We start from the raw sequence: 22,155 nt of genomic DNA, 5'->3' as shown, positions 1-22,155 counted from the left end.
CCCAGGCCCAGAGGTCAAGCCCACAGCCGAATAAAAAAAAAAAAAAAAAAAAGATTAGCACTCTACCACTTGGAATCATAGCTCTACTTCTAGTTTTCTGGAGATTAACTGGAGCTAAGAGTCTCATGGACTTTCCTGCCCAGGCTGGTTTTGAACTGTGATCCTCAGATCTCTGTCTCTTGAGTAGCTAGTTAGGATTTCGTGCATTAGCCACTGGCGCCTGGAAAAAGTCTGATTTTTGGAACTGGAGGTGTAGCTAAAGTGGTAGAATGCTTGCTAGCCTGAAGCAAAAATGCCCAGGCCCTGAGTTAAAGGCCCAGGTTCAGCACCAAAATAAAGAAAGTCTGATGTTTGAAATATGTTGAAGAATGGTTGCATTAGTTTGGGTTAAATTATATGAATTTGACAATATATTAGAAATAAAGAGTTATGTTTTGTTTCTCTGTACTAGGAAACTTAGTTACAATTCTTAACTGTGTTTTGCAAACTGATAAATTGGTTGGCATTTGGTTTTAGAACTGGAAGCTTTGAAGCAGCGTTTCTGGAAGCATGCTAATCCAGCAGCCAAACCCAGGGCTGGTCAGACAGTGAATGTGAATATCATTGTGAAGGACGTGGGCACTGATGGAAAGGAAGAGCTAAAGGCAGGTATGGTACCTGTGACTTTGGTAGCTGAGAAGCTGGATGAAGTTAGCCACACAAAACCAGGTATTTGTTTTTCTGGTTATTGAAGACTATATTAAAAAGTTATAGAATCTTTTTTTCCTCCCTTGGTGATACTACTAGAGTTTGACCTCTGGGGCTCATGCTTGGTAGGCATGTGGTCTGCCATTTGAGCCATGCTCCCAGCCCTTTTGCTTTAGTATTTTTCAGGTTTTAGCTCTTGCCTAGAGTCAGTCTCAGGCTGTTATTCCTCTATTGGTAACTTTTTACATGGTTGGAATCATAGGTACACACCCATCTTATTAATTAAAATGAGATCTTACATCTGGCAAATCTTGTAAATTAGTGTCCTTATTTTATACTCAGGGAAACCCATATGAAGAGCAGTTGAACCAGCTGTTTGAGTTTACACAGCTGCTAAGTGGTGGGACTTAGATACACATTGCTTGCTTGTTGTTTGTGCCAGTCATGGGCTTAAACTCAGAGCCTGAGTGAGGTCACTGAGCTTTTGTCCTCAAGGCTAGCACTCTACCAGTTGAGCCACAGCTTCACCTCTAGCTTTTTAGTAGTTAATTGGAGATGAATCTCAAAGACTTTGCTACCCAAACTGGGTTTGAACTATGATCCTCAGCTCTCAGCATCCTGAATAACTAAGATTACAGGTAAGAGCCACCAGTGTCCTGCTCATTATTGTTTTCAAAGCTTTTTTTTTTTTTGTCAGTCATGGGGCCTGAACTCTGGGCCTGGGCACTGTCCCTCAGCTCTACAGCTCAAGGTTAGCACTCTACCATTTGAGCAATAGCGCCCACTTCCAGCTTTTTCTGCTTATGTGGTGCTGAGGAATCAAATCAGGAGCCTCATATGCATGCAAGGCAAGCACTCTATCACTGAGCCACCTTCCCAGCCCTTTACAAAACTTTTTAAAACATCAAGATTATACTCTATTGAGTATATTCAACATGAGTTGTTTAAATACAGTCCTTTTGATAGATATCTTGTTCCAGTTTTGGGTGGTTGCATCCAATGTTGTTTCCTAGTACCACATAGGTATTGATGTAGCTGGATACAGAATTCTTGCTAGTGGAATTATTGAGTCAAAGTTTGATGTATATCACCTATTTGTCCTTTAAAGTGGTTATACCAATTTGTATTCAGAATCAGTGTATAAGAATTCCTGTTTTCAGGCTGCCTTGCATGCCTGAGGCCCTGGGTTCAATTCCTCAGCACCACATAAGAAAAAAGCCGGAAGTGGTGCTGTGGCTCAAGAGGTAGAGCGCTAGCCTTGAGCTGAAGAGCTGAGGGACAGCGCCCAGGCCCAGAGTTCAGGCGCCACGACCGGACCCAAAAAACAAAAAAGAATTCCTGTTTTCTCCTATTAATAGTGGGTAGTGTAAAATCTAATATTTGCCAAGCCAGTGTAAAAAATAATACCTTATTTTTACTTTAATTACTATATTTTTTATATTTTGCCAGCCTGGGTCTTGAACTTTGGGCTGTCCCTGAGCTTCTTTTTTTTTTTTTTTTTTTGCCAGTCATGGTGCCTGAACTCTGGGCCTGGACGCTGTCCCTCAGTTCTTCAGCTCAAGGCTAGCACTCTACCACTTGAGCCACAGCGCCACTTCCGGCTTTATTCTTTTTGATTATGTGGTGCTGAGGAATTGAACCCAGGGCCTTATGCATGCAAGGCAAGTGCTCTACCACTGAGCCAGCTTCCCAGCCCTTTAGGAAGTCTTTAACTCCTATTCCCTGAATGGGGAATAAGAAATGCTTTCTTTTTCTCCCTCCTTTAACCTGTTACAATAAAATAAATTCTTGGGGCTGGGAAGGTGGCTCAGTGGTAGAGCGCTTGCCTTGTATGCATAAGGCCCTGAGTTCTATTCCTCAGCACCACATAAGCAGAAAAAAAAAAAGCTGGAAGTGGCACTGTGGCTCAAGTGGTAGAGTGCTAGCCTTGAGCTGAAGAGCTGAGGGACAGTGCCCAGGCCCAGAGTTCAGGCCCCCCCCCCCCAAATAAAAAAGACTTCCTAAAGTCTTTGATTTTCCTTTTGGGCTATAGCAAGAACATTTAAAAATAATATCCTATATTATTTGTATATTGTACAACTAACATTGTACAATAATTATTGTATAGATATATATTTTATATTTTATATTCTTTATGTAAAGTTATACACATTGGGGCTGGGAAGGTGGTTCAGGGGTAGAGTGCTTGCCTTGCATGCATGAGGCCCTGGGTTTGATTCCTCAGCACCACATAAGCAGAAAAAGCTGGAAGTGGCGCTGTGGCTCAAGTGGTAGAGTGCTATTCTTGAGCTGAAGAGCTCTGAGGGACAGCGCTCAGTCCCAGAGTTCGGGTCCCACAAAAAAAAATTATACTTATTATTAATTATTGTAAAATCAGAAAACAGTTTTGAGAATTGCTTCCATCTCTGCTTAAAGAATTTATTTTTTTTTTTTTTTGTCGGTCGTGGGGCTTGAACTCTGGGCCTGGGCGTTGTCCCTCAGCTCTTCAGCTCAAGGCGAGCACTCTACCACTTGAGCTACAGGGCCACTTCCGGTTTTCTGGTGGTTTATTGGAGATAGGAGTCTCACGGTCTTTCCTGCCCGGGGTGGCTTTGAACCGCGATCCTCAGATCTCAGCCTCCTGAGTAGCTAGGATTACAGGCGTGAGCCACCAGCGCCCGGCTTAAAGAATATTTTTAGAGGTGTCTAAAGTACATACTGTATGATTCTAATAATATGTAGTCAGTTGTTTTTTTAAACATCATGTCAACATATTTCTGCTCAGGTGAAAAGCTACAGATGTTAAAAGCTAAACTGCAAGAGGCAATGAAACTCCGAAGGTTTGAGGAACGTCAAAAGCGCCAAGCATTATTTAAATTAGACAATGAAGATGGGTTTGAAGAGGAGGAAGAAGAAGAGGAGATGACAGATGAGTCTGAAGAAGATGGAGAAGAAGAAGTAGAAAAAGACGAGGAACTTGAGGAAGAGGAAGAGAAAGAAGAACCAGAAGAGGAGGAAGGCAATCAGGAGGTTTCTGACCATTATCTAATCTTGTTACTTGGTCACGTGTAAGAGAGAAAATTGGTTTTAAATAAGAATATAAGTATAGCTGGGCCCTGGTGGCTCATGTCTGCAATCCTTCTATTTATGAGGCTGAGATCTGAGGATCATAGTTCAAAGCCAGTCTGGGCCAAAAAGTCCCGGTGATACTCATATCTCCAATTAACCACTAAAAAACTGGAAGTGGAGCTGTGACTCAAGATGGTAGAGCACTAAAGCCTTGAGCAAGAATTCAGGGATAGCACCCAGGCCCTGAGTTCAAGCCCACAATGGACAAAAAAAAAAAAAAGGCTGGCAAAGTGGCTCAGTGGTAGAGCCCTTGCCTTGCATGCCTGAGGCCCTGGGTTTGATTCCTTAGCACCACATAAGCAAAAGGAAAAAAGCCGGAAGTGGCACTGTGGCTCAAGTGGTAGAGCGCTAGCCTTGAGCAGAAGAGCTGAGGGACAGGGCCCAAGCCCAGAGTTCAGGCCCCACAACCGGACCCTCCCCCCAAAAAAAAAGAAAAGTATAAGCATGTTCAAATGTATGAGATTTTAAGAGGATAATGAAGATAGCTATCTTGTTTGTGCCTAATGCTTAGTGGTTAGAGCAACTAATGAAGGTGCTTTACTACTTGAGTTATCTCCCAGCTACCAGGGAAATTGATATTTATTGTCAACACTGTTGAACATTTGCAGTTCACAGAGCTGGATCCTCAGTTTCTTCCTGTTAGTTTACATATTTTAATATAATACTAATAATTAAAATGGCTTTATCCTTATTTAGTTTTCCCTATTTAGATTTTTTTTAATCTTAATTTTGGATAGTTTGAGATCTGTAACAAATTCTTAGGCAAGCAAATCCTTGCTAAATCAGTCTCATTCTTTGTTAATGAAGGTATTTATAGAAGGGCCTGTTGCCTTTGTGCAGAGTTGTTTCTGCCCAAAGAAGACAAGTGAGCATATGACTGTTAGGTGATTAGGTAAAAGTTTTCTTGGGGGCTGGGAAGGTGGCTCAGTGATAGAGTGCTTGTCTTGCATGCATGAGGCCCTGGGTTCGATTCCTCAGCACCACATAAACAGAAAAAGCTGGAAGAAGCACTGTGGCTCAAGTGGTAGAGCGCTAACCTTGAGCTGAAAGGCTGAGGGACAGCACCCAGGCCCAGAGTTCAGGCCCCATGACTGACAAAAAAAAAAAGAAAGAAAGAAAGCTTTCTTGTTTTTATGTACTAGGATCACTTGAAAGATTAGGTTAGCATTTAGGCTTCGGTAAAAGAAAAAGAAGTGGCTGAGCTGAGCAGCATATCATATTCTATGTTTGGTTTGAAATTAATAGTTATACTACAACCCTTATGGCCTCAATAAAATAAAAATCCAGTTTTCCTTCATAATCTTGTAGCAATTTAGGTAGAGTACCAGATAAAATGAGTATAAAGGGCTCTTAAAGTATTGGAGGAAAGGGTTTTTTTTTGGTTTTTTGTTTTGTTTTGTTTGCAGTACTAGAGTTTGAACACAGTCTTGTACTTGTTAGACAGCTGCTCTACTATTTAAGTCATGCTCCCAAGCATCAGGGAAAGTTTTTTTTATTTTAATGGTCAGATTCTTTCTTCAAATTTACCTTTTCAGATTAAGGTGTAACCAAGCTGCTGCAATTCAGCTAAACATCAATTTGCTTTTAAACTTTTTAACTTGTATTTTTTAAATTTTATTTTTGGATTGCATGATTGGTAAAGAGTGCAGAATTCCTTCTTGGAAGTGAAGACATAGAAACTAAAGATGAGAAAGAAATGGATAAAGAAAATAATGATGGCAATAGTGAAATTGGCCAGTCAGTTGATCTCTCTGTTCCTAAGCCTCTCTCATCAGATTCTACCTTACTTCTGTTTAAGGACAACTCTTCCAAGATGGGGTAAGTAATTCTCCCTAAGGAAGTATAAAATTACCTTGGATTTCTTCTCTTCTAGTAAGAAGTAGGAACAGATACTAAAGCAACTTACCTTCTTATTTTATAGTTACTTTCCTGCTGAAGAAAAATCAGAAACAAATGAAAGCTTAGGAAAACAGCCTAGCAAATTGTGTAAGTAGTAGTTCTTCTGTAGAGCTTATTTTTTTCTTTATTCCTCCAACTTCGATATACAAGGGCTATAATCCCATTTCTGTAATCTATTTTGTAATTTTGACTCCTTCTGAGAGGGACTTATGAATTAAAGTATTTTTCTTGGCCCATTTTTTTTTAAAACTTAGAAGTATTTCATTTACAGTATACTTTATTGTGTGTTGATTTGTTAATTGAATGAGACATGAATATTCTATAGATAGATTAAAGGAAGGTATATAATTGACTAGATAATGAAAAAACGAGGGATAGCTGGGCAGGGGGAAAAGAACTTTCAAATGTTGCTTAGTTCAAAGTAATGAACCCTGACTATGGAATGTTATAGTAAATTGAAGGCAACTTACCTTTAACTTACTGATTTGAAACCCATAACTTGAAGAGTTTGCCTGTGAATTTTACCTGATAGTTTCATCCTCAGCTCTTCTCCCTAAACAAATCCACTTAATTTCTATAATCATACACTTAAAAGGTACTTCTCTTTGTTTAGATGAAGATGATTCGTGTTCATTGCTAACAAAAGAAAGCAGCCACAATAGCAGCTTTGAGCTGATTGGCTCCACAATTCCATCCTATCAGCCTTGCAACAGACAAACTGGCCGAGGGACCAGTTTTTACCCGACAGTGGGAGGGTTCAGATCCCCTTCCCCTGGGTTATTTCGAACCAGTTTGGTCAGCTCAGCTTCTAAGGTAAGGTGGTAAATTTTTCTAATCTCCTCCTCCTTTTGCTTCCCACGTTGCTAAATAAAGTATGTCCCAGGCAACTAACACCTACCACCTTAATGCTGAGCTTACGTGTATGTTCAGCTTTAAAAATCCATTGCCTTTGTGTATTAAAAACAAGCTTCATCTAGCATTCTTACTTTCTTGGAGGTATTTTTCTTTAGGCCTCTCTTGGCTATTCATTGTCCTCATTACTGTTGCCTGAGAACAAATGAATTATTGCAAATAGCAACTTCTGTTGTTGTCATGACACTGAATGACATTTGCAAAACGTTTTGTTATTGTTTGTTTTTGTTTTGGTGCCAGAGTTCAGGGAAGCTGTCTGAGCCTTCACTTCCCATAGAGGATTCCCAGGATCTGTATAACGCCTCCCCAGAGCCCAAGACACTTTTCCTAGGAGCAGAAGACTTCCAGTTCTGTTTAGAAGATGACACTCAGAGCCAACTGTTGGATGCAGATGGGTAGGTAGTTTTGTGTTTCTGTGGGTGGGAATGGTGCTGGGTACTGTTTAATTTTTGTTTAAAAATAAATTGTGCTTCTGTCACTCCATCTGTGCTTTCTCTTCTGAGAAAGAGAAATTGTACAGACCATTAATACTGTATCCTATAAGTTTGAACAAAGTCTCTCCAGAAAATAAAATGTAAATAACTCTTATTAACATTTGTATTCTTTGATCTCTTATTTGAAATATATAAATCTTAGGCTAGCGGGTAGAGTACTTCTTAAGAGTCCTTACTATCTTTCCCCGAACCCCCCAAAAAAGAGACACAAGAAAGAAAAGAAAATTCATGAAATATATGCATCTTGTATTAAAAGGGCATGGAATTTTTCTATGTGCATTTTCCTATGCTATGATTGTAAGATTTTACAAGTCACACACTGCTGGCACATTATAGGACATTACAGTCTGCTCTAGTATCATTGGAAGCCAGTGATTATCCTTTACACTTTACCTTTTGAATGCCACCTTACTCTTCCACAGACTTTTTTTTTTTTTTGGGTCCGGTCGTGGGGCCTGAACTCTGGGCCTGGGCCCTGTCCCTCAGCTCTTCAGCTCAAGGCTAGCGCTCTACCACTTGAGCCACAGCGCCACTTCCGGCTTTTTTCTTTTTGCTTATGTGGTGCTGAGGAATCGAACCCAGGGCCTCAGGCATGCAAGGCAAGGGCTCTACCACTGAGCCACCTTCCCAGCCCCCACAGACTCTTTTCTCCCTCTTTAGGTTTGTATGAGGGTAAAGTTCAAACCTTCAGTGGTCTGGTTTAGATTCAGCTTCTAACTCTGGTGTTAGAAATGAATTTAGAGTTTTTTTACCTACTATTTTGCATTTTCTTTTCTTTTTTTACTTTGCATTTTTCCTGTAGCAATTCTTAACACTATTCATTATACTTTTAGATTCTTAAATGTTAGAAACCACAGGAATCAGTACCAAGCTTTGAAGCCTCAGTTGCCATTGGCCAGTATGGATGAGAATGCCATGGATGCGAACATGGATGAACTGTTGGATTTGTGTTCTGGGAAGTTTACATCTCAGACTGAAAAATGTCAGCCCACAAAAAGTGATAAGAAAGAGAACATGGAGGAACTTTTGAATCTTTGCTCAGGAAAATTCACTTCTCAAGGTAACTGGTTTACCATAGCCAAATTATAAGTCATTATTTTTGAGAAGGAGGCCTATGTCCTCTTGGGTGAAAAGTTAACAGAAAACCAGACAGTGATGGAATCTTGCATGTTGATAGAATTCACCACTTAGCTTCTGACTTTGAGAACTCTAATGTTCTTGGAATGGTAAAATGTCAACTTACCAAAGCTTTAGCTTTGTCAAAATGATACATCATTTATCGTTAATCTATGTACAAAGTTTAGAACAGTGTCTGTGTATAACAAATTTCACATAAATGTTAACTTATTTTTCTACCAATCTTCTCCCCTTCTTCCTGCTCCCCCAACACACACACACACACACACACACAGCACACACGTACCTTCTAGAATATGAGTCCTGTGAGAGAATTAGGATCTTAATTCACTCCCATCTCCCTAGTAAATAAGGATTTGTTGAATGAATAGGTAGAGAGCTTTTTGGCAAGTTTACTGTAAAATGCTATTAACCTGAGTATCTTTTGGTGACTGGGAAGAGAGGATAAAGTTGTTATTCCTCAGTGATGAATCTTTTGCTTGTTGATATAGATACCTCCCCTATGGCTTCATCAGAACTGACTAAGCAGGAGAAGGAGAATAGCATTAGTGATCCAATGGAAGAAGCACTTGCTCTTTGCTCAGGTTCTTTCCCAACAGACAGGTGAGTCTTAGAGATTGATGAGAACTTGAGAATCTAATCTTTTAGTATTAGGTTCTGTGAGTGAAACAATGACTGGTCATCTTGAAGGTTAACATCTTGTCAGAGACTTGGCAGAAAGTATTTGATTCTCATATTTGTATAGTAAATAATACTTTAGTGAAGAATAGCTTTGCCCTTCCTCCCTTCCTTCCTTCTTTGTTTCTTTTCCTTTCCTTTCCCTCCCCTCCCCCTCCTTCCCTTCCATCCCCCCCCCCCCCCACCCGTTGTGGGGCTTGAACTCTGGGCCTGGGCGCTGTCCCTCAGCTCAAGGCTCAAGGCTAACACTCTGCCACCCTGCTAACACCCAGTGCCGCTTCCGGTTTTCCAGTGGTTACTTGGGGATAAGAGTTTCATTGATGCTCCTGCCCAGGCTGGGCTCTGAACTGTGATCCTCAGATCTCAACCTCCACCAGCACCCAGCTAAGAATAGCTTTTTAATAAGGAGGCAAGAAAGCTGGGCACCAGTGGCTCACACCTGTAATCCTAGCTACCCAGGAGGCTAAGATTTCAGGATCGAGGTTCAAAGCCAGCCTGGGCAGGAAAGTCTGTGAGACTCTTATCTCCATTGAATCACCAGAAAACCAGAAGTAATGCAGTAGCTTAAAGTGGTAGAGCATTAGCCTTGAGCACAAAAGGTCAGGTGACAGCACCCACACCCTGAGTTCAAACCCCACAACTGACAAAAAGTGGGGGCAAGAAATAAACACATAAGCCGGGTCCCGGTGGCTCACACCAGTAATCCTAGCTACTGAGGAGGCTGAGATCTGAGGATGACAGTTCAAAGCCAGCCCAGGCAGAAAAGTCTGTGAGACTCTTATCTCCAATTAACCACTAGAAAACTGGAAGTGGTGTTGTGACTTAAGCGGTAGGTAGAGTACTCGCTTTGAGCCTAAGAGCTCAGGGATAGAGCCCAAGTCCAGAGTTCAAGCCCCATGACCGACAAAAAAAAAAAAAAGAGACATAAAAAAGTGCTTATTATCACTAATCATGATGAAAATGCAGATCAGAACCACAATGATATACTGCCTCAAATCAGGAGGACCATGATAAAAATAAATAACAGGTTGGGGATTTAGCTCAGTGGAAGAGCACCCTTTGGTAAGTTTGGTGTTCAGCTCTGAAAAAGATAAAATAAGACAAGTAAATAAATTTTTAAAAAGTAAAAATAAACGTTCGTGAAGGTGTGGAGAAATTAGAAACCTTATGTATAGTTAGAATAAAAAGTAGAAAACAAGGGCTGAGAAGGTGATTCAGTGGTAGAGTGCTTGCCTTGCATGCATGAGGCCCTGGGTTCGATTCCTCAGCACCACATAAGCAAAAAGAAAAAAGCCAGAAATGGCACTGTGGCTTAAGTGGTAGAGCGCTAGCCTTGAGCTGAAGAGCTGAGGGACCAGAGTTCAGGCCCCACGACCAGACCCACAAAAAAAAAAAAAAAAAAAAAAAGTAGAAAACAAGCCAGGCGCTGGTGGCTCATGCCTGTAATCCTAGCTACTCTGGAGGCTGAGATCTGAGGATCGTGGTTCAAAGCCAGCCTGAGCAGGAAAGTCCAAGTGAGACTCTTATCTCCAATAAACCACTCGAAAACTGGAAGTGGTGCTGTGGCTCAAGTGGTAGAGCACTCACCTTGAGCTGAAGAGTGCAGGGATCGCGCCCAAGCCCAGAGTTCAGGCCCCACAAAGGACCAAAAGGAAGGAGAAAAAAAAAAAGCAGAAAACAGTATGAGAGTTCCTGAAATTTAAAATAGAATCACCACCACCACCCCTTTTTTTTTTTGGTCACACTTTGTGACAATCAACGGAAAAGACCCTGAACCACTGGAACCAATTTCCTATGGATTTGTGGCATAATAGATGAAAAAATAAATCATCTAGGGTATTTTTAAAATTACCATCTGATCCAGCAATCCAACAACTTCACATTTTAATACAAACTCAAAGTAAGTGTAAATAAAGACCCAGACAATTTGTATACTCATATTCAAAGCATTCCTTACAATAACCAAATTGTGGAAGAAATCCAACAGTCTGCTGACAAATACATGAACAAAATTTAGTATATTCATATAATGGCAAAGTTAACTTTTCAAGAAAGGGCATTCTTTTTTTTTTTTTTTGTGAAACATACTCTTGCTACCCTCATACAAGAGCCTCCTGCCTCACCCTCCTGAGTGCTAGGATTTCAGATGTGTGCCACATCAATCACTTAGACCTAGAGGAAGGAAATCCTGCCACATATCACAATATGGATGAACCTTGAGGATGTTATGAGAATATGAAGCCAGTCACAAAGAGACAAATATTATATGAGTCCCCTTTATATGGTATTTTGAATTGTCAAATTCATACACATCAAAAGTAGAATATAGCCAGGCATGATGGCTCATGCCTGTAATCCTAGCTACTTGGGAGGCTGGGCTGAGATCAGGAAGATTGGAGTTCAAGGACAGCCAAGGCAAAAACTTTGAAAGACCTAATTTCCACCAATAAAAAGCTGAATACAGTATGGCCTGTCAGTTTGTTTCCCTGCGAAACATAAATAGAATTGAGGTGCATGCTGGCTTAAGCAAAAAGAGCTAGGGATGTGGCTCAAGTGGTAGAGTTTCAACCTAACTAATACCCTGGCCTGTGTTTATCCCTGTACTAGCAAGAAAAAAGGAGAAGGAGAAGGAAAAGAAGGGGGGGTGGTGATTTGATGGGTATGGACTTTCAGTTTACAAGATGGAGAGAGTTTTAGAAGTTGCTTATACAACAATGTTAATTTATACTGAACTAGGTACTATGGTAAATTTTTTTTTTGGGGGGGGGGTCCGGTCGTGGGCCTGAACTCTGGGCCTGGGTGCTGTCCCTCAGCTCTTCAGCTCAAGGCTAGCGCTCTACCACTTGAGCCACAGCGCCACTTCTGGCTTTTTTTTCTGCTTATGTGGTGCTGAGGAATCGAACCCAGGGCCTCATGCATGCAAGGCAAGCACTCTACCACTGAGCCACCTTCCCAGCCCCTACTATGGTAAATTTTATGTGATGTTTTGCACCACAGTTAAAACAAATTTTTGCTGGGCACCAGTAGTCACACCTGTAATCCTAGCTACTCAGGAGGCTGAGATCTGAGGGTCACGGTTCAAAGCCAGCCTGGCAGGCAGGAAAGTCCGTGACACTCTTATCTCCAATTAACCTTAAGAAAACTGAAAATGACACTGTGGCTCAAGTGGTATAGTGCTAGTCTTGAGCTGAAGTGCCCACGGACAGTGCCCAAGCCTGGAGTTCAAGCCCCATGGCCGACAAAAAAAAAAAAACATTTAAATAAGCAAAATATCTTTATCTTTTATTTCTTAAAGAGTTTATTGATATTAATAAAGTACTTTTAAGTTTTTAACTTAGCCAGATGCTTTCAACAACTTATTTATTGGTTCATTGATTTGTATTTTAGAGAGGAAGAAGGTGAAGAGGAGGAAGTTGGAGACTTTCGGCTAGTCCCAAATGATAGTGAGTTTGGTAGTGACGAGGTGAGTATGAAGAGAAAGTAATTGAACTCTGTGTGTTACTACTCTCAGGCTCTTTGTTTGAGTTCTTAGGAATTCTAAATTTGGCATTTGATAAGTAATATTCTATAATGAAACGTAGGTAGATGTTTATAAATTGTAATCTCAGTTCTCTGAAGGCTGAGGGAGGAGGATTGAAAATTTGAATGTAGCCTGGTCTCTAATGAGACTCTGTCTCAAAAAAGCAAAAAATAAAAATAAAAACAGGAAAAAACAAAGGCTATTATATGACTAAGACAAGGGAGTATTAGCCTCTTATAAATGCTATTTGAAACCAGGTGCCGGTGGCTCATGCCTGTAATCCTAGATATTAAGGAGGCTGAGATCTGAGGATCAAGGTTCAAAGCCAGCCCCCAGCAGGAAAGTCCCTGAGACTCTTATCTCCCATAATCCACTAGAAAACTAGAAATGGTGCTGTGGCTCAAGTGGTAGAGTACTAGCCTTGAGCTGAAGAGCTGAGGGACAGCGTCCAGGCCTATAGTTCAAGCCCCATGACCCACAATCAATCAATCAATCAATCAATAAATGCTATTTGAGGGGTTGGAGTTGTGGCTCAACCCCTGGCGTGGTGCCAGCCAAATGAGCAAAAGCATCAGGAACTGAGTTTGAGTCAGGATCTCACAAAAACAACAACAAAAACAATTCTGTTTGAATTAAGGGCATATTTTATTCTACTTAACTCTGGGTATGATACTATGGTTTTACAGGATGAACACAGTGACTCTGGTAATGAAGATATGGCATTGGAAGACCATGAAGATGATGATGAAGAAGAGCTCCTTAAACAATCTGAGAGGTTGAAAAGGCAAATGTAGGTGGTTTTTTGTTTTTTTTTTTTTTTGGTCAGTCGTGGGGCTTGAACTCTGGGCTTGGGCACTGTCCCTGTGCTCTTCTGCTCAAAGCAAGCGCTCTGCCGCTTGAGCCACAGCACCACTTCCGGTTTTCTAGTGGTTTATTAGAGATAGGAGTCTCACGGACTTTCCTGCCCGGGCTAGCTTCGAACTGTGATCCTCAGATCTCAGCCTCCTGATTAGCTAGGATTACAGGTGTGAGCCACCGGCACCCGGCTTAAATGTAGGTGTTTTTATATCCATTCTTTGACGGCTAAAAAGTCAGGTCTCTAGCCCTGCATTTTGCCGGTTAATTGGAGATAAGATCTGTCTCACCAACTTTTCTGCCTGAGCTGGTTTTGAACCACAATTTTCTAGATCTCAGCTTCCTGAGTAGCTAGGATTACAGACATGAGCTACTGGTGCCCAGTATCTTAACACTGTTTTTTCTCATTGTATCCATTATCTTCTATTCTTCAAAATTGTTTTCTAGGAGATTGAAGAAATACCTGGAGGATGAGGCAGAGGTATCAGGAAGTGATGTGGGAAGTGAAGATGAGTATGATGGACAAGAGATTGATGAGTATGAAGAGGATATAAATGATGAAGTACTTCCTTCTGACGAGGAACTGCAAAGCCAAATCAAGAAAATACACATGTTTGTATCCTAACAAGTCCATCTAAGTAATATGGTGTTTATTAAGCCAGTGCCTATCCTGCCACAATGGTCCTGGTTTTGAGCACTTTATTTCTCTTGTAGGAAAACCATGTTGGATGATGATAAACGTCAACTACGTTTATATCAAGAGAGGTACCTTGCTGATGGGGATCTACACAGCGATGGTCCTGGGAGAATGAGGAAATTTCGATGGAAAAACATAGGTATCTTGATTACTGCTTTCAGAAACAAATGGTTCCATTGTACATATTTGTCCAATTTAAGATGATAAATGGAGGCTGGGAAGGTGGCTCAGTGGTAGAGTGCTTGCCTTGCATGCATGAGGCCCTGGGTTTAATTCCTCAGCACCACATAAGCAGAAAAAGCCAGAAGTGGCACTGTGGCTCAAGTGGTAGGGTGCTAGCTCTGAGCTGAAGAGCTGAGGGACAGCGCCCAGGCCCAGAGTTCAGGCCCCATGACTGCCCCCCCGCAAAAAAAAAAGATGATAAATGGCAGTCAAAAAGAAAACAAGCACTGTGGTTCACTGTAACCATTGTTTTCTGATAGTGGGTGGGAACAGGATGGGAATGTCAATGTATAGTAAATTATAATAGTATATTTTATGTCTGATCACCCTCTCCTATGAGACTATAGAATGCCAAAACCCTTATCTTTCTTTACTTTAGATGATGCTTCTCAGATGGACTTGTTCCACAGAGACTCTGATGATGACCAGATTGAAGAACAGATTGATGAGACAGAAGCCAGATGGAGGAAAGAGAGAATTGAAAGAGAGCAGTGGCTTCGGGACCAGGTAGAAAGTTTCAGAGAATTGCCTATTCTGACCCCAGTTATGAAGATGAGAGGTGCCAGTCAACTATCTTATAAGAAGAGTTTCAAAATCTTAAGCATAATATTACTACTAATCCTTTTAATAATTGTGTTTGCTTTTTGCATTGAGATTACCATGGACACTTCTTTTAGTGTTTGTTCAAAATCTTTTTTTTTTTTTTTTCCTTACAATGAGCAAAGTTTGTAAAAAACCAAACAGACAATATCCCCATAACCAACTTTACCACCCAGGTTATGTTAACAATTTACAGAAGGTAAATTTTTACAGAAGGTAAAGTTTTCAGTTGATGCTCTATGATTTTTATTTTCAGGCCCAACAGGGGAAAATTACAGTTGAAGAAGAAGAAGAAATTGGGGAAGATAGTCAATTTATGATGCTAGCCAAGAAAGTCACAGCCAAAGCACTGCAAAAGAATGGTGAGTTCTTTTTTTATTGTGAAAATACTGTACAGAGGGGTTACAATTACATGGGAGTACATTTCTTATCAAGCATTGTAGCCTCCTCCTTTGTTTCCCCTTCCCATCCCATCCTCCCCTCCGCACCCCCGCCCTCCCAATGGTGAGTTCTTGTTCTCAGAGTCTAGCTGTTCAGGTTATTAGTGTTGGAGCCTTGGAACGACTAACTTTAGGGGCTGTTTCAGCATAAGCTTTGTCTAATACTGTCTTAAAGAGGCCCCACAGAGGTGAGTAGATATGGTGAATTTAGATCTTAAACTATTGAGCAAGTGGTTGTATAGTGTAGCTTGTTTTGCTTTCTATTCAAACTCAATAGTAGTGAATTCTGGCTTCTCTAATTGGTTGGCCAGAACTATATAGAGCTGGGATTTGAGCACAGGTATACTTATCTCCAGAAATGAATTTCTTGATCACTACTGCACACTCTTAAACTATTCTTGTTAATGATTAAGTTCAACATAGTTGTATCTTTGCTTAGGAAAAAAATAAATGTTTTAGTGGAGCCAGGTACTGTTGGCTCACGCCTTTAAACCTAGCTACTCAGGAGGCTGAGATCTGAGGATTGGGGTTCAAAGCCAGCTGGGCTGCCCATGTAATTGTAACTCTGTACGGCATTTTCATAATAAAAAAAAAAAAAAGCTAGCTGGGCAGGAAAGTCTGAGACTCTCATCTCTAATAAACTACTAGAAAACCAGAAGTGGAGCTGTGGCTGAAAGTGATAACGTGCTGTATTTGAACAAAAGAGTTCATGGATAGCCCAGGCCCTGAATTCAGGCCTATGACAGAAAAAAAAAAAAAAGTTTAATGGAAGAAGTGAGTAGTCTATAAGCCAATGCTGAAAACATCACAGAACTGAGGTTAGTAGCCAACCTAGGAAATAATACTAGGAAAGGAAAAATATGTTCAGATCCATATAGTAGAAAGAACTAGTCATTTCTTGATAATCTTAATGCACTGATTATAAAAAGCCACTATAGTTGCAAAGAGGCCATTATAAAAAAAAAATTCTTGGGGCTGGGATGGTGGCTCAGTGGTAGAGTGCTTGCCTTGCATGCATGAGGCCCTGGGTTCGATTCCTCAGCACCACATAAGCAAAAAGAAAAAAGCCGGAAGTGGCGCTGTGGCTCAAGTGGTAGAGCGCTAGCCTTGAGTTGAAGAGCTGAGGGACAGCGCCCAGGCCCAGAGTTCAGGCCCCATGACTGGACCCCCCCCCCCCCCAAAAAAAAAAAAATTCTTGTGTCTTTAGTCATTGATTTTATCCCAAGGTTTCTTAGCTGTTTAAATGTAAAATCAATTCTACCCAGATTTGCCCAGAACAGCCTTCTGTCTTTTCTTTCCAGCCAGTCGGCCTGTGGTTATTCAGGAAACAAAGTCTCTTCCCAGTAATCCTTTTGAAGCCATCAGACCAGGACGTGCTCATCAGGTTAGTTGACCATGTTAGTCTGACTTTATGGTCAAGAATAAGGCCCAGGTCAAGCTAAGGTATTAGTCTCTGTCATTAGAAGAGGGCGGTAGCCTCAGAAAATGGAAGTAGGTATCAAAGAAGCCTGCTATTTCTTTTCTACTTGAATAGCGTGGCGATGTGTCCCCTCAATACCCAAAGGAAGACGGAAGGACCAACTTTTTATTCCTTGCTTGGCACTTGGGATTTAATACTAATGATTCTTCTTTCTTCAGCCAAAAACAGGCTCACTGCTAAACCAGCCCAAAGCTGTGCTTCAGAAACTAGCTGCCCTCTCCGACCTCAATCCCAGTGTTCCCCGAAATTCAAGAAACTTTGTCTTTCATACAGTTTCTCCTGTGAAGGCTGAGGTGGCAAAGGAACCATCTAAGTCTCAGGTAGGAAATTTAATAAATAATGTGGTACCTCCACAAAGCAGAATTTATTTTAGTTAAAAAGAACAATCAGAGAGCCAGGCACACCTGTAATTCTAGCTACTCAGGAGGTTGAGATCTGAGGTAGAAAAGTCTATGGAGACTCCTGTCTCCAGCTAAAAATACCAAAACCAGAAGTGGAGCTCTGGCTCAAGTGGTACAGCACTAGCCTTGAGCAAAAAGAAAGTCAGGGACAGAGCCTAGTGCCTGAGTTCAAGTCCTAGGACCAGCATTAAAAAAATAATAATAAAAAAGCAAAACAAGACAATAAAAATTCTGGGATTTTTGTTGTTGTTGTTGTTTGTATTGTTGTTAACCAATCATAATTTTAACTATGAGTTGCTTACTTACTAATTGAAGGTTAGTACCTGTATGAATCTTTCTCCCTCTTTGCTTTCTAGGTGAGGAGAAGGGGTCCATCATTAATGCCATCTCCTTCTCCTAAACGCCTCAAAACAGATGATAGCACTTCAAGATCAAAGCAAAGCATCTTCAAGTACTTGGAAAGCTAACAGCATCAAGAATAACAGAATCTCTGCTCAGATTGCTTTGAGAGGTTTCTGGTACTGAAGATTGGAACCAGTGATCTCCTTTCTTCATAATCAATGCATTAAGATTATGAAGAGACTCCAGTTCTTTCAACTATATGGGTCTGGACATCTTTTTCCTTTCCTTGTATTATTTCATAGGTTGGCCACTCAGTTCTATGGTATTTCCAGCATTGGCTCATGAAATATTTAAGTGAAGTCTCACTTACTCCATGAAGCATTTGACATTTTTCCCTAACAGTTTCCTGGGTTGATACCTCTTTGAGATAGAAATAGTTGAGGATGAGGACGAAGAGAAGGAAAACGTGGCATTACAAATAATTACAGAGCCAGGAGCCGGTAATCCTAGCTACTTGAGAGGCTGAGATCTGAGGATCACAGTTCAAAGCCAGCCCAGACAGGAAAGTCCATGAGACTCTTATCTCCATTTAGCCACCAGCTGTAGCTCAAACGATAGAGTGCTAGCCTTGAGCTGAAGAGCTCAGGGTCAGCCCCCAGGCCCAGATTTCAAGCCCTACAACCAACCCCCCAAAAAAGAAAAAAATTACAGAAAACAGCGAAAACCAACACCAACATGACCTTTTTATATCCAAAAGATTCATAGAAAAAACTCAGATAGAGGGCCTCGGGACCAGGGCTGTTGTATTAGTTTTGTCCCTTTCATTTGCCTGTATACTTTCCAAGGTAGTCTGAAATTTCTAGTTAGCTTTTCTGCTTTTATCATAAGGACTTTCTAATAATAAGTCCTTAAATTAGGATTAACAGTTTTCTGGACTAGCATTCAGTTTGGAAAAATGTTAGCCCTAATTTTCTAGAATTAAGAGATAAAGAAAAAGGGTAGTGTCTGAACTGGGCGCCAGTGGCTCACACCTAGTCTGAGATCTGAGGATCACAGTGCAAAGCCAGCCCAGGCAGGAAAGTCTGTGAGACTCTCTCTTTATCTCCAATAAACCACTAGAAAACCAGAAGTGGCGCCCCACAACTGACAAAAAAAGCCAGGGAGCAGTGTCTGTCCTCATTAAGTAATCTGTGGAACACAAACCTTTCCTGAGACTGAATTCTCAATTTGAAACATTCCAGGACCTACCCTTGTCATTCTAACAGGAAGAGCCATAACCATTATTTATTCCATCTCCTGGGTTAAGTATGTTGACCTGACCAGTCAGAACATTTTAGTTATTTGTTTGCTAATTTTTTAAAATCAGGATTGGACTTGAGAAATTTGATGAGATTTCTGTTTTTCACTGGAAGATGGGGAGGACCAAAGGACATAAAGTTTTCTAATATTCAAGATGCTGACTTTGACAGAACTCATGTTTGTATATTTGTAATCTTATAGTGGGGAAATGTGTATAAAGCTATTTTAATATGTGTGTAGATTTTCAATAAATCTCAAGGTCTTGAAGGCTGACTTGCTGTCCAGCTTGAATGCCTATCTGATGTTAAAAGATGTCCTTTTCCCAAGAAGGGCCTTGGCATCTGGAGTGAGAGGCTGCTGCAGTTGTCCCTGCACTGGCTTCTTAGTCACTGTGGATTGACCATGCTGACATAGTGGTTGGTTCAGTGCAGGTAAGGAGAAGAGTTTACATAAGTGGTACCTGTGGTACAGCCCTTTCTCTTAGTTTTCTTTATGTGTACTTCATGTTAGCTGTGGACTCAACGTAAAGATTCTTGCCTCTTTCCTTCAGCTCTCTAAATAGGCTACGCAGATCCTTTTGCTTCTCTACCTTCTTTTTTTTGGAAGAATATAGGGTGCCGCTGGGCATTAAACTCAGGATCTTGATCAAGCTAAGCAAGCACTCTACCACTGAGCTCTTAACCTCTGTCTCCCACCCACCCACATACATCCATATGCCTTGTTGGGGGAAATGGAGAAGATTGGAATTAAATCATCAGTGCCTGAAGAATTTGAGGAGCAAATGATTTTTCTTTGAGGCTCCAGTAAAAACTGTACTTTTGGGAGAAAGAAAAATAGTACTTAACTCCAAGGCACTTTTCCTCATGTCAGTACAGCTGCCACAAGCAGCTAAGCCTCACCTTGGTAATAGGATTGGATCGAAGAGTTCTGACCTGACACACATACTCTGTCCAAAGCACCAAACTATCAGCATCTGTTGTGTTGTAATGAAATTACAGAGCCCCAGGGCCTACCATTATGGCTTCTAGTAGGACTCAGCTCTACTAGCTTGAAAATTACTATTTGGACAGATGATAGGCCAACAGTTTGGGAGTAGAGTGTGCTCAGAGTCAATCCTTTCTTTTTTTTTAATTTTTTTTATTTTTTTTATTTTTCCTGCTTACGTGGTGCTGAGGAATCGAACCCAGGGCCTCATGCGTGCAAGGCAAGTGCTCTACCACTGAGCCACCTTCCCAGCCCCAGAGTCAATCCTTTCATCCCCTTGGTTCCTGTTTGAGTCGGGATATGTGGTATTGTCCCTTAAACAGGCCTTTTCACTTCGTCTTATTCATTTTGTTTTCAGTTTACATCTAGCAGAAACTAAATGAAAGTCTCTTCTATAAAGCATCAGATTATATTCACCAAAGCTCTAGAGGTATGGTACCAACTCAGATCTCTGTGGGATTCCCTCATTTTATCAACTTCTTCTCTACAAACTTCTCCCCACTTTGAGAATTACTAATGGTCAGGCCAGAAGACATTTTTTGGCAGTCAGTATTGGGATTTGAAAGCAAGTGCTTTCCCATAACCCTTCCTACCTCACCCCCGCTTTAGTTTAGCTTGTTTACTATCAGTTATGGGGCTTGAACTCAAGAGCTTGGGCACTGTCCCTGAGCTCTTCAGCTCAAGTCTAGTGGTCTACCACTTTGAGCCACAGCATCACTTCCTGTTTTCTGGTGGGTAATTGGAGATAAGAGTCTCATGGACTTTCCTGCCCCAGCTGGCTTTGAACCAGGATCCTCAAATCTTCAGCCTCATGAGTAGTTAGGATTACAGGCGTGAGCCACCAGTGCCTGACCACTTTATTTATTTATTAGATAGAGTCTCTCTTTTGCCTGGGCTCTTGTCAGACCACAATGAATGCTCCTACTTATGACTCCCCTGGTAGTTGGGATCATGGGTGAATACCATCATTCCTGGTTTACTGATTGAAATGAGGTCTCACCTAATCTCTACCTTCTGAGTAGCTGGCATTACAGGTATGAGTCACTGTTTCTGGTCATTTGGCCATAAGAACTTCTTAATGGGTGTTTTCTGTTTTTATCTCCCCATGTTTTACCTGATAACTGCAGCTTCCTTTCCTGGGATTTGTGCACCTAAGGGGAGATAATTCTTAGAGCAAAGCTGACATAATTCTATTGGATTATATTATCCCTGAGATAGTATTTATCTTCTTTCTTTGTATCTGACTCAGCCTGTCACACAACCTCCATAACTACAGGCAGTCAGGAAAACTGAAGAGCATTCTTGATACCTCCTTCTTAACTTCCATAATTGGACAATATCCAGGTCCTGTTAGTTCTTTTCTAATTGCAGCTTGAACCAGCTCACATATTCCAGCTCTACAGTCATTCTACCCCAAAATGCCACAGTAATTTACCAAGGTAGAGCAGTAGCCTCCTGATGTCCCCACTTCTGCTTTTGCTTCTCTTTCCTCCAATCTGCACAGCAGCCAGAAGGTAACCTTTATATACACGTAATTTGGAGGATGCACTGCTCTACTTAAAGCCTTTCAGTAGGGGGTGGGTGACAGTGGCTCACACCTATAATCTTTACTCAGGAAGCTGAGATCTGTGGATTGTGATTCAGAGCCAGCCCAGGCAAGAGAAGTCCATGACATTAGACTATCTCTAATTACCCAACAAAAAGCTGAGTTGCAGGTATGGCTCAAGTGATAGAGTACCAACCATATGTGAAAAAGCTGAGCAAGAGCACAGCCCTGAGTTCAATCCTCAGTTCTCTGTCTCTGTCTCTCTCTGTATCTCTGTATCTCTGTATCTCTGTATCTCTCTCTCTCTCTCTCTCTCTCTCTCTCTCTCTCTCTCTCTCACACACACACACACACACACACAAAAATCCTTTCAGTAGGGTTTTTTACATCTTGCACAAGCTAGATGAAAGTCTCTTCTATAAAGCCTCAAAGTATATGAGTTAGGGCTGGGAAGGTGGCTCAGTGGTAGAGCGCTTGCCTTGCATGCATGAGGCCCTGGGTTCGATTCCTCAGCACCACATAAGCAAAAAGAAAAAAGCCGGAAGTGGCGCTGTGGCTCAAATGGTAGAGCGCTAGCCTTGAGCTGAAGAGCTGAGGGACAGTGCCCAGGCCCAGAGTTCAGGCCCACGACTGGACCCAAAAAAAAAAAAAAAAAAAGTATATGAGTTATAGCTCCATGGTAGAGTGTGCTTAGCATGCACAGGTCCTTGGCTCAGTCACCGGCATCAGGTTTCTTTAAACCTTTCAATGTCTTCCATCACGCTCAGAACAAAGCTTGTCGCCTAGAAAGCCTTGCATGATAAAATTCTGCCTCTTATCACCAGTCCACTCCCTTTACATTTGGGTTTCAGGGC

General features: G+C 41.3%; 1 protein-coding gene across 2 annotated transcripts in view; it reads left to right on the top strand.

Annotated features, from left to right (window-relative positions):
* Clspn (claspin) overlaps window positions 1–19,035 on the top strand; it is a 36,168-nt gene extending 17,133 nt beyond the window's left edge. The window contains exons 9-25 of one of the 2 annotated variants that reach the window (XM_070008993.1): window positions 517–648; window positions 3,452–3,696; window positions 5,438–5,613; window positions 5,717–5,781; window positions 6,308–6,507; window positions 6,847–7,001; window positions 7,934–8,160; window positions 8,729–8,840; window positions 12,303–12,378; window positions 13,122–13,225; window positions 13,738–13,902; window positions 14,005–14,126; window positions 14,589–14,716; window positions 15,066–15,171; window positions 16,551–16,633; window positions 16,888–17,049; window positions 17,487–19,035. In XM_070008993.1, coding sequence (XP_069865094.1) covers window positions 517–648; window positions 3,452–3,696; window positions 5,438–5,613; window positions 5,717–5,781; window positions 6,308–6,507; window positions 6,847–7,001; window positions 7,934–8,160; window positions 8,729–8,840; window positions 12,303–12,378; window positions 13,122–13,225; window positions 13,738–13,902; window positions 14,005–14,126; window positions 14,589–14,716; window positions 15,066–15,171; window positions 16,551–16,633; window positions 16,888–17,049; window positions 17,487–17,597 — 2,369 coding nt within the window. In that variant the 3' untranslated portion in view covers window positions 17,598–19,035. Of the gene's footprint in view, window positions 1–516; window positions 709–3,451; window positions 3,697–5,437; window positions 5,614–5,716; window positions 5,782–6,307; window positions 6,508–6,846; window positions 7,002–7,933; window positions 8,161–8,728; window positions 8,841–12,302; window positions 12,379–13,121; window positions 13,226–13,737; window positions 13,903–14,004; window positions 14,127–14,588; window positions 14,717–15,065; window positions 15,172–16,550; window positions 16,634–16,887; window positions 17,050–17,486 lie in introns of both variants that reach the window. The other variant, XM_070008992.1, reaches the window with a different exon arrangement.
* Window positions 19,036–22,155: the final 3,120 nt, after the last annotated feature.

The sequence above is a fragment of the Dipodomys merriami genome, unplaced genomic scaffold (assembly GCF_024711535.1).
Source record: "Dipodomys merriami isolate MVZ:Mamm:240054 unplaced genomic scaffold, mDipMer1.0.p SCAF_71, whole genome shotgun sequence".
Taxonomy (NCBI): Eukaryota; Metazoa; Chordata; class Mammalia; order Rodentia; family Heteromyidae; genus Dipodomys; species Dipodomys merriami.
The sequence above is the reverse complement of the archived record's forward strand: the minus strand, read 5'-3'. Positions and strand labels throughout refer to the sequence as shown.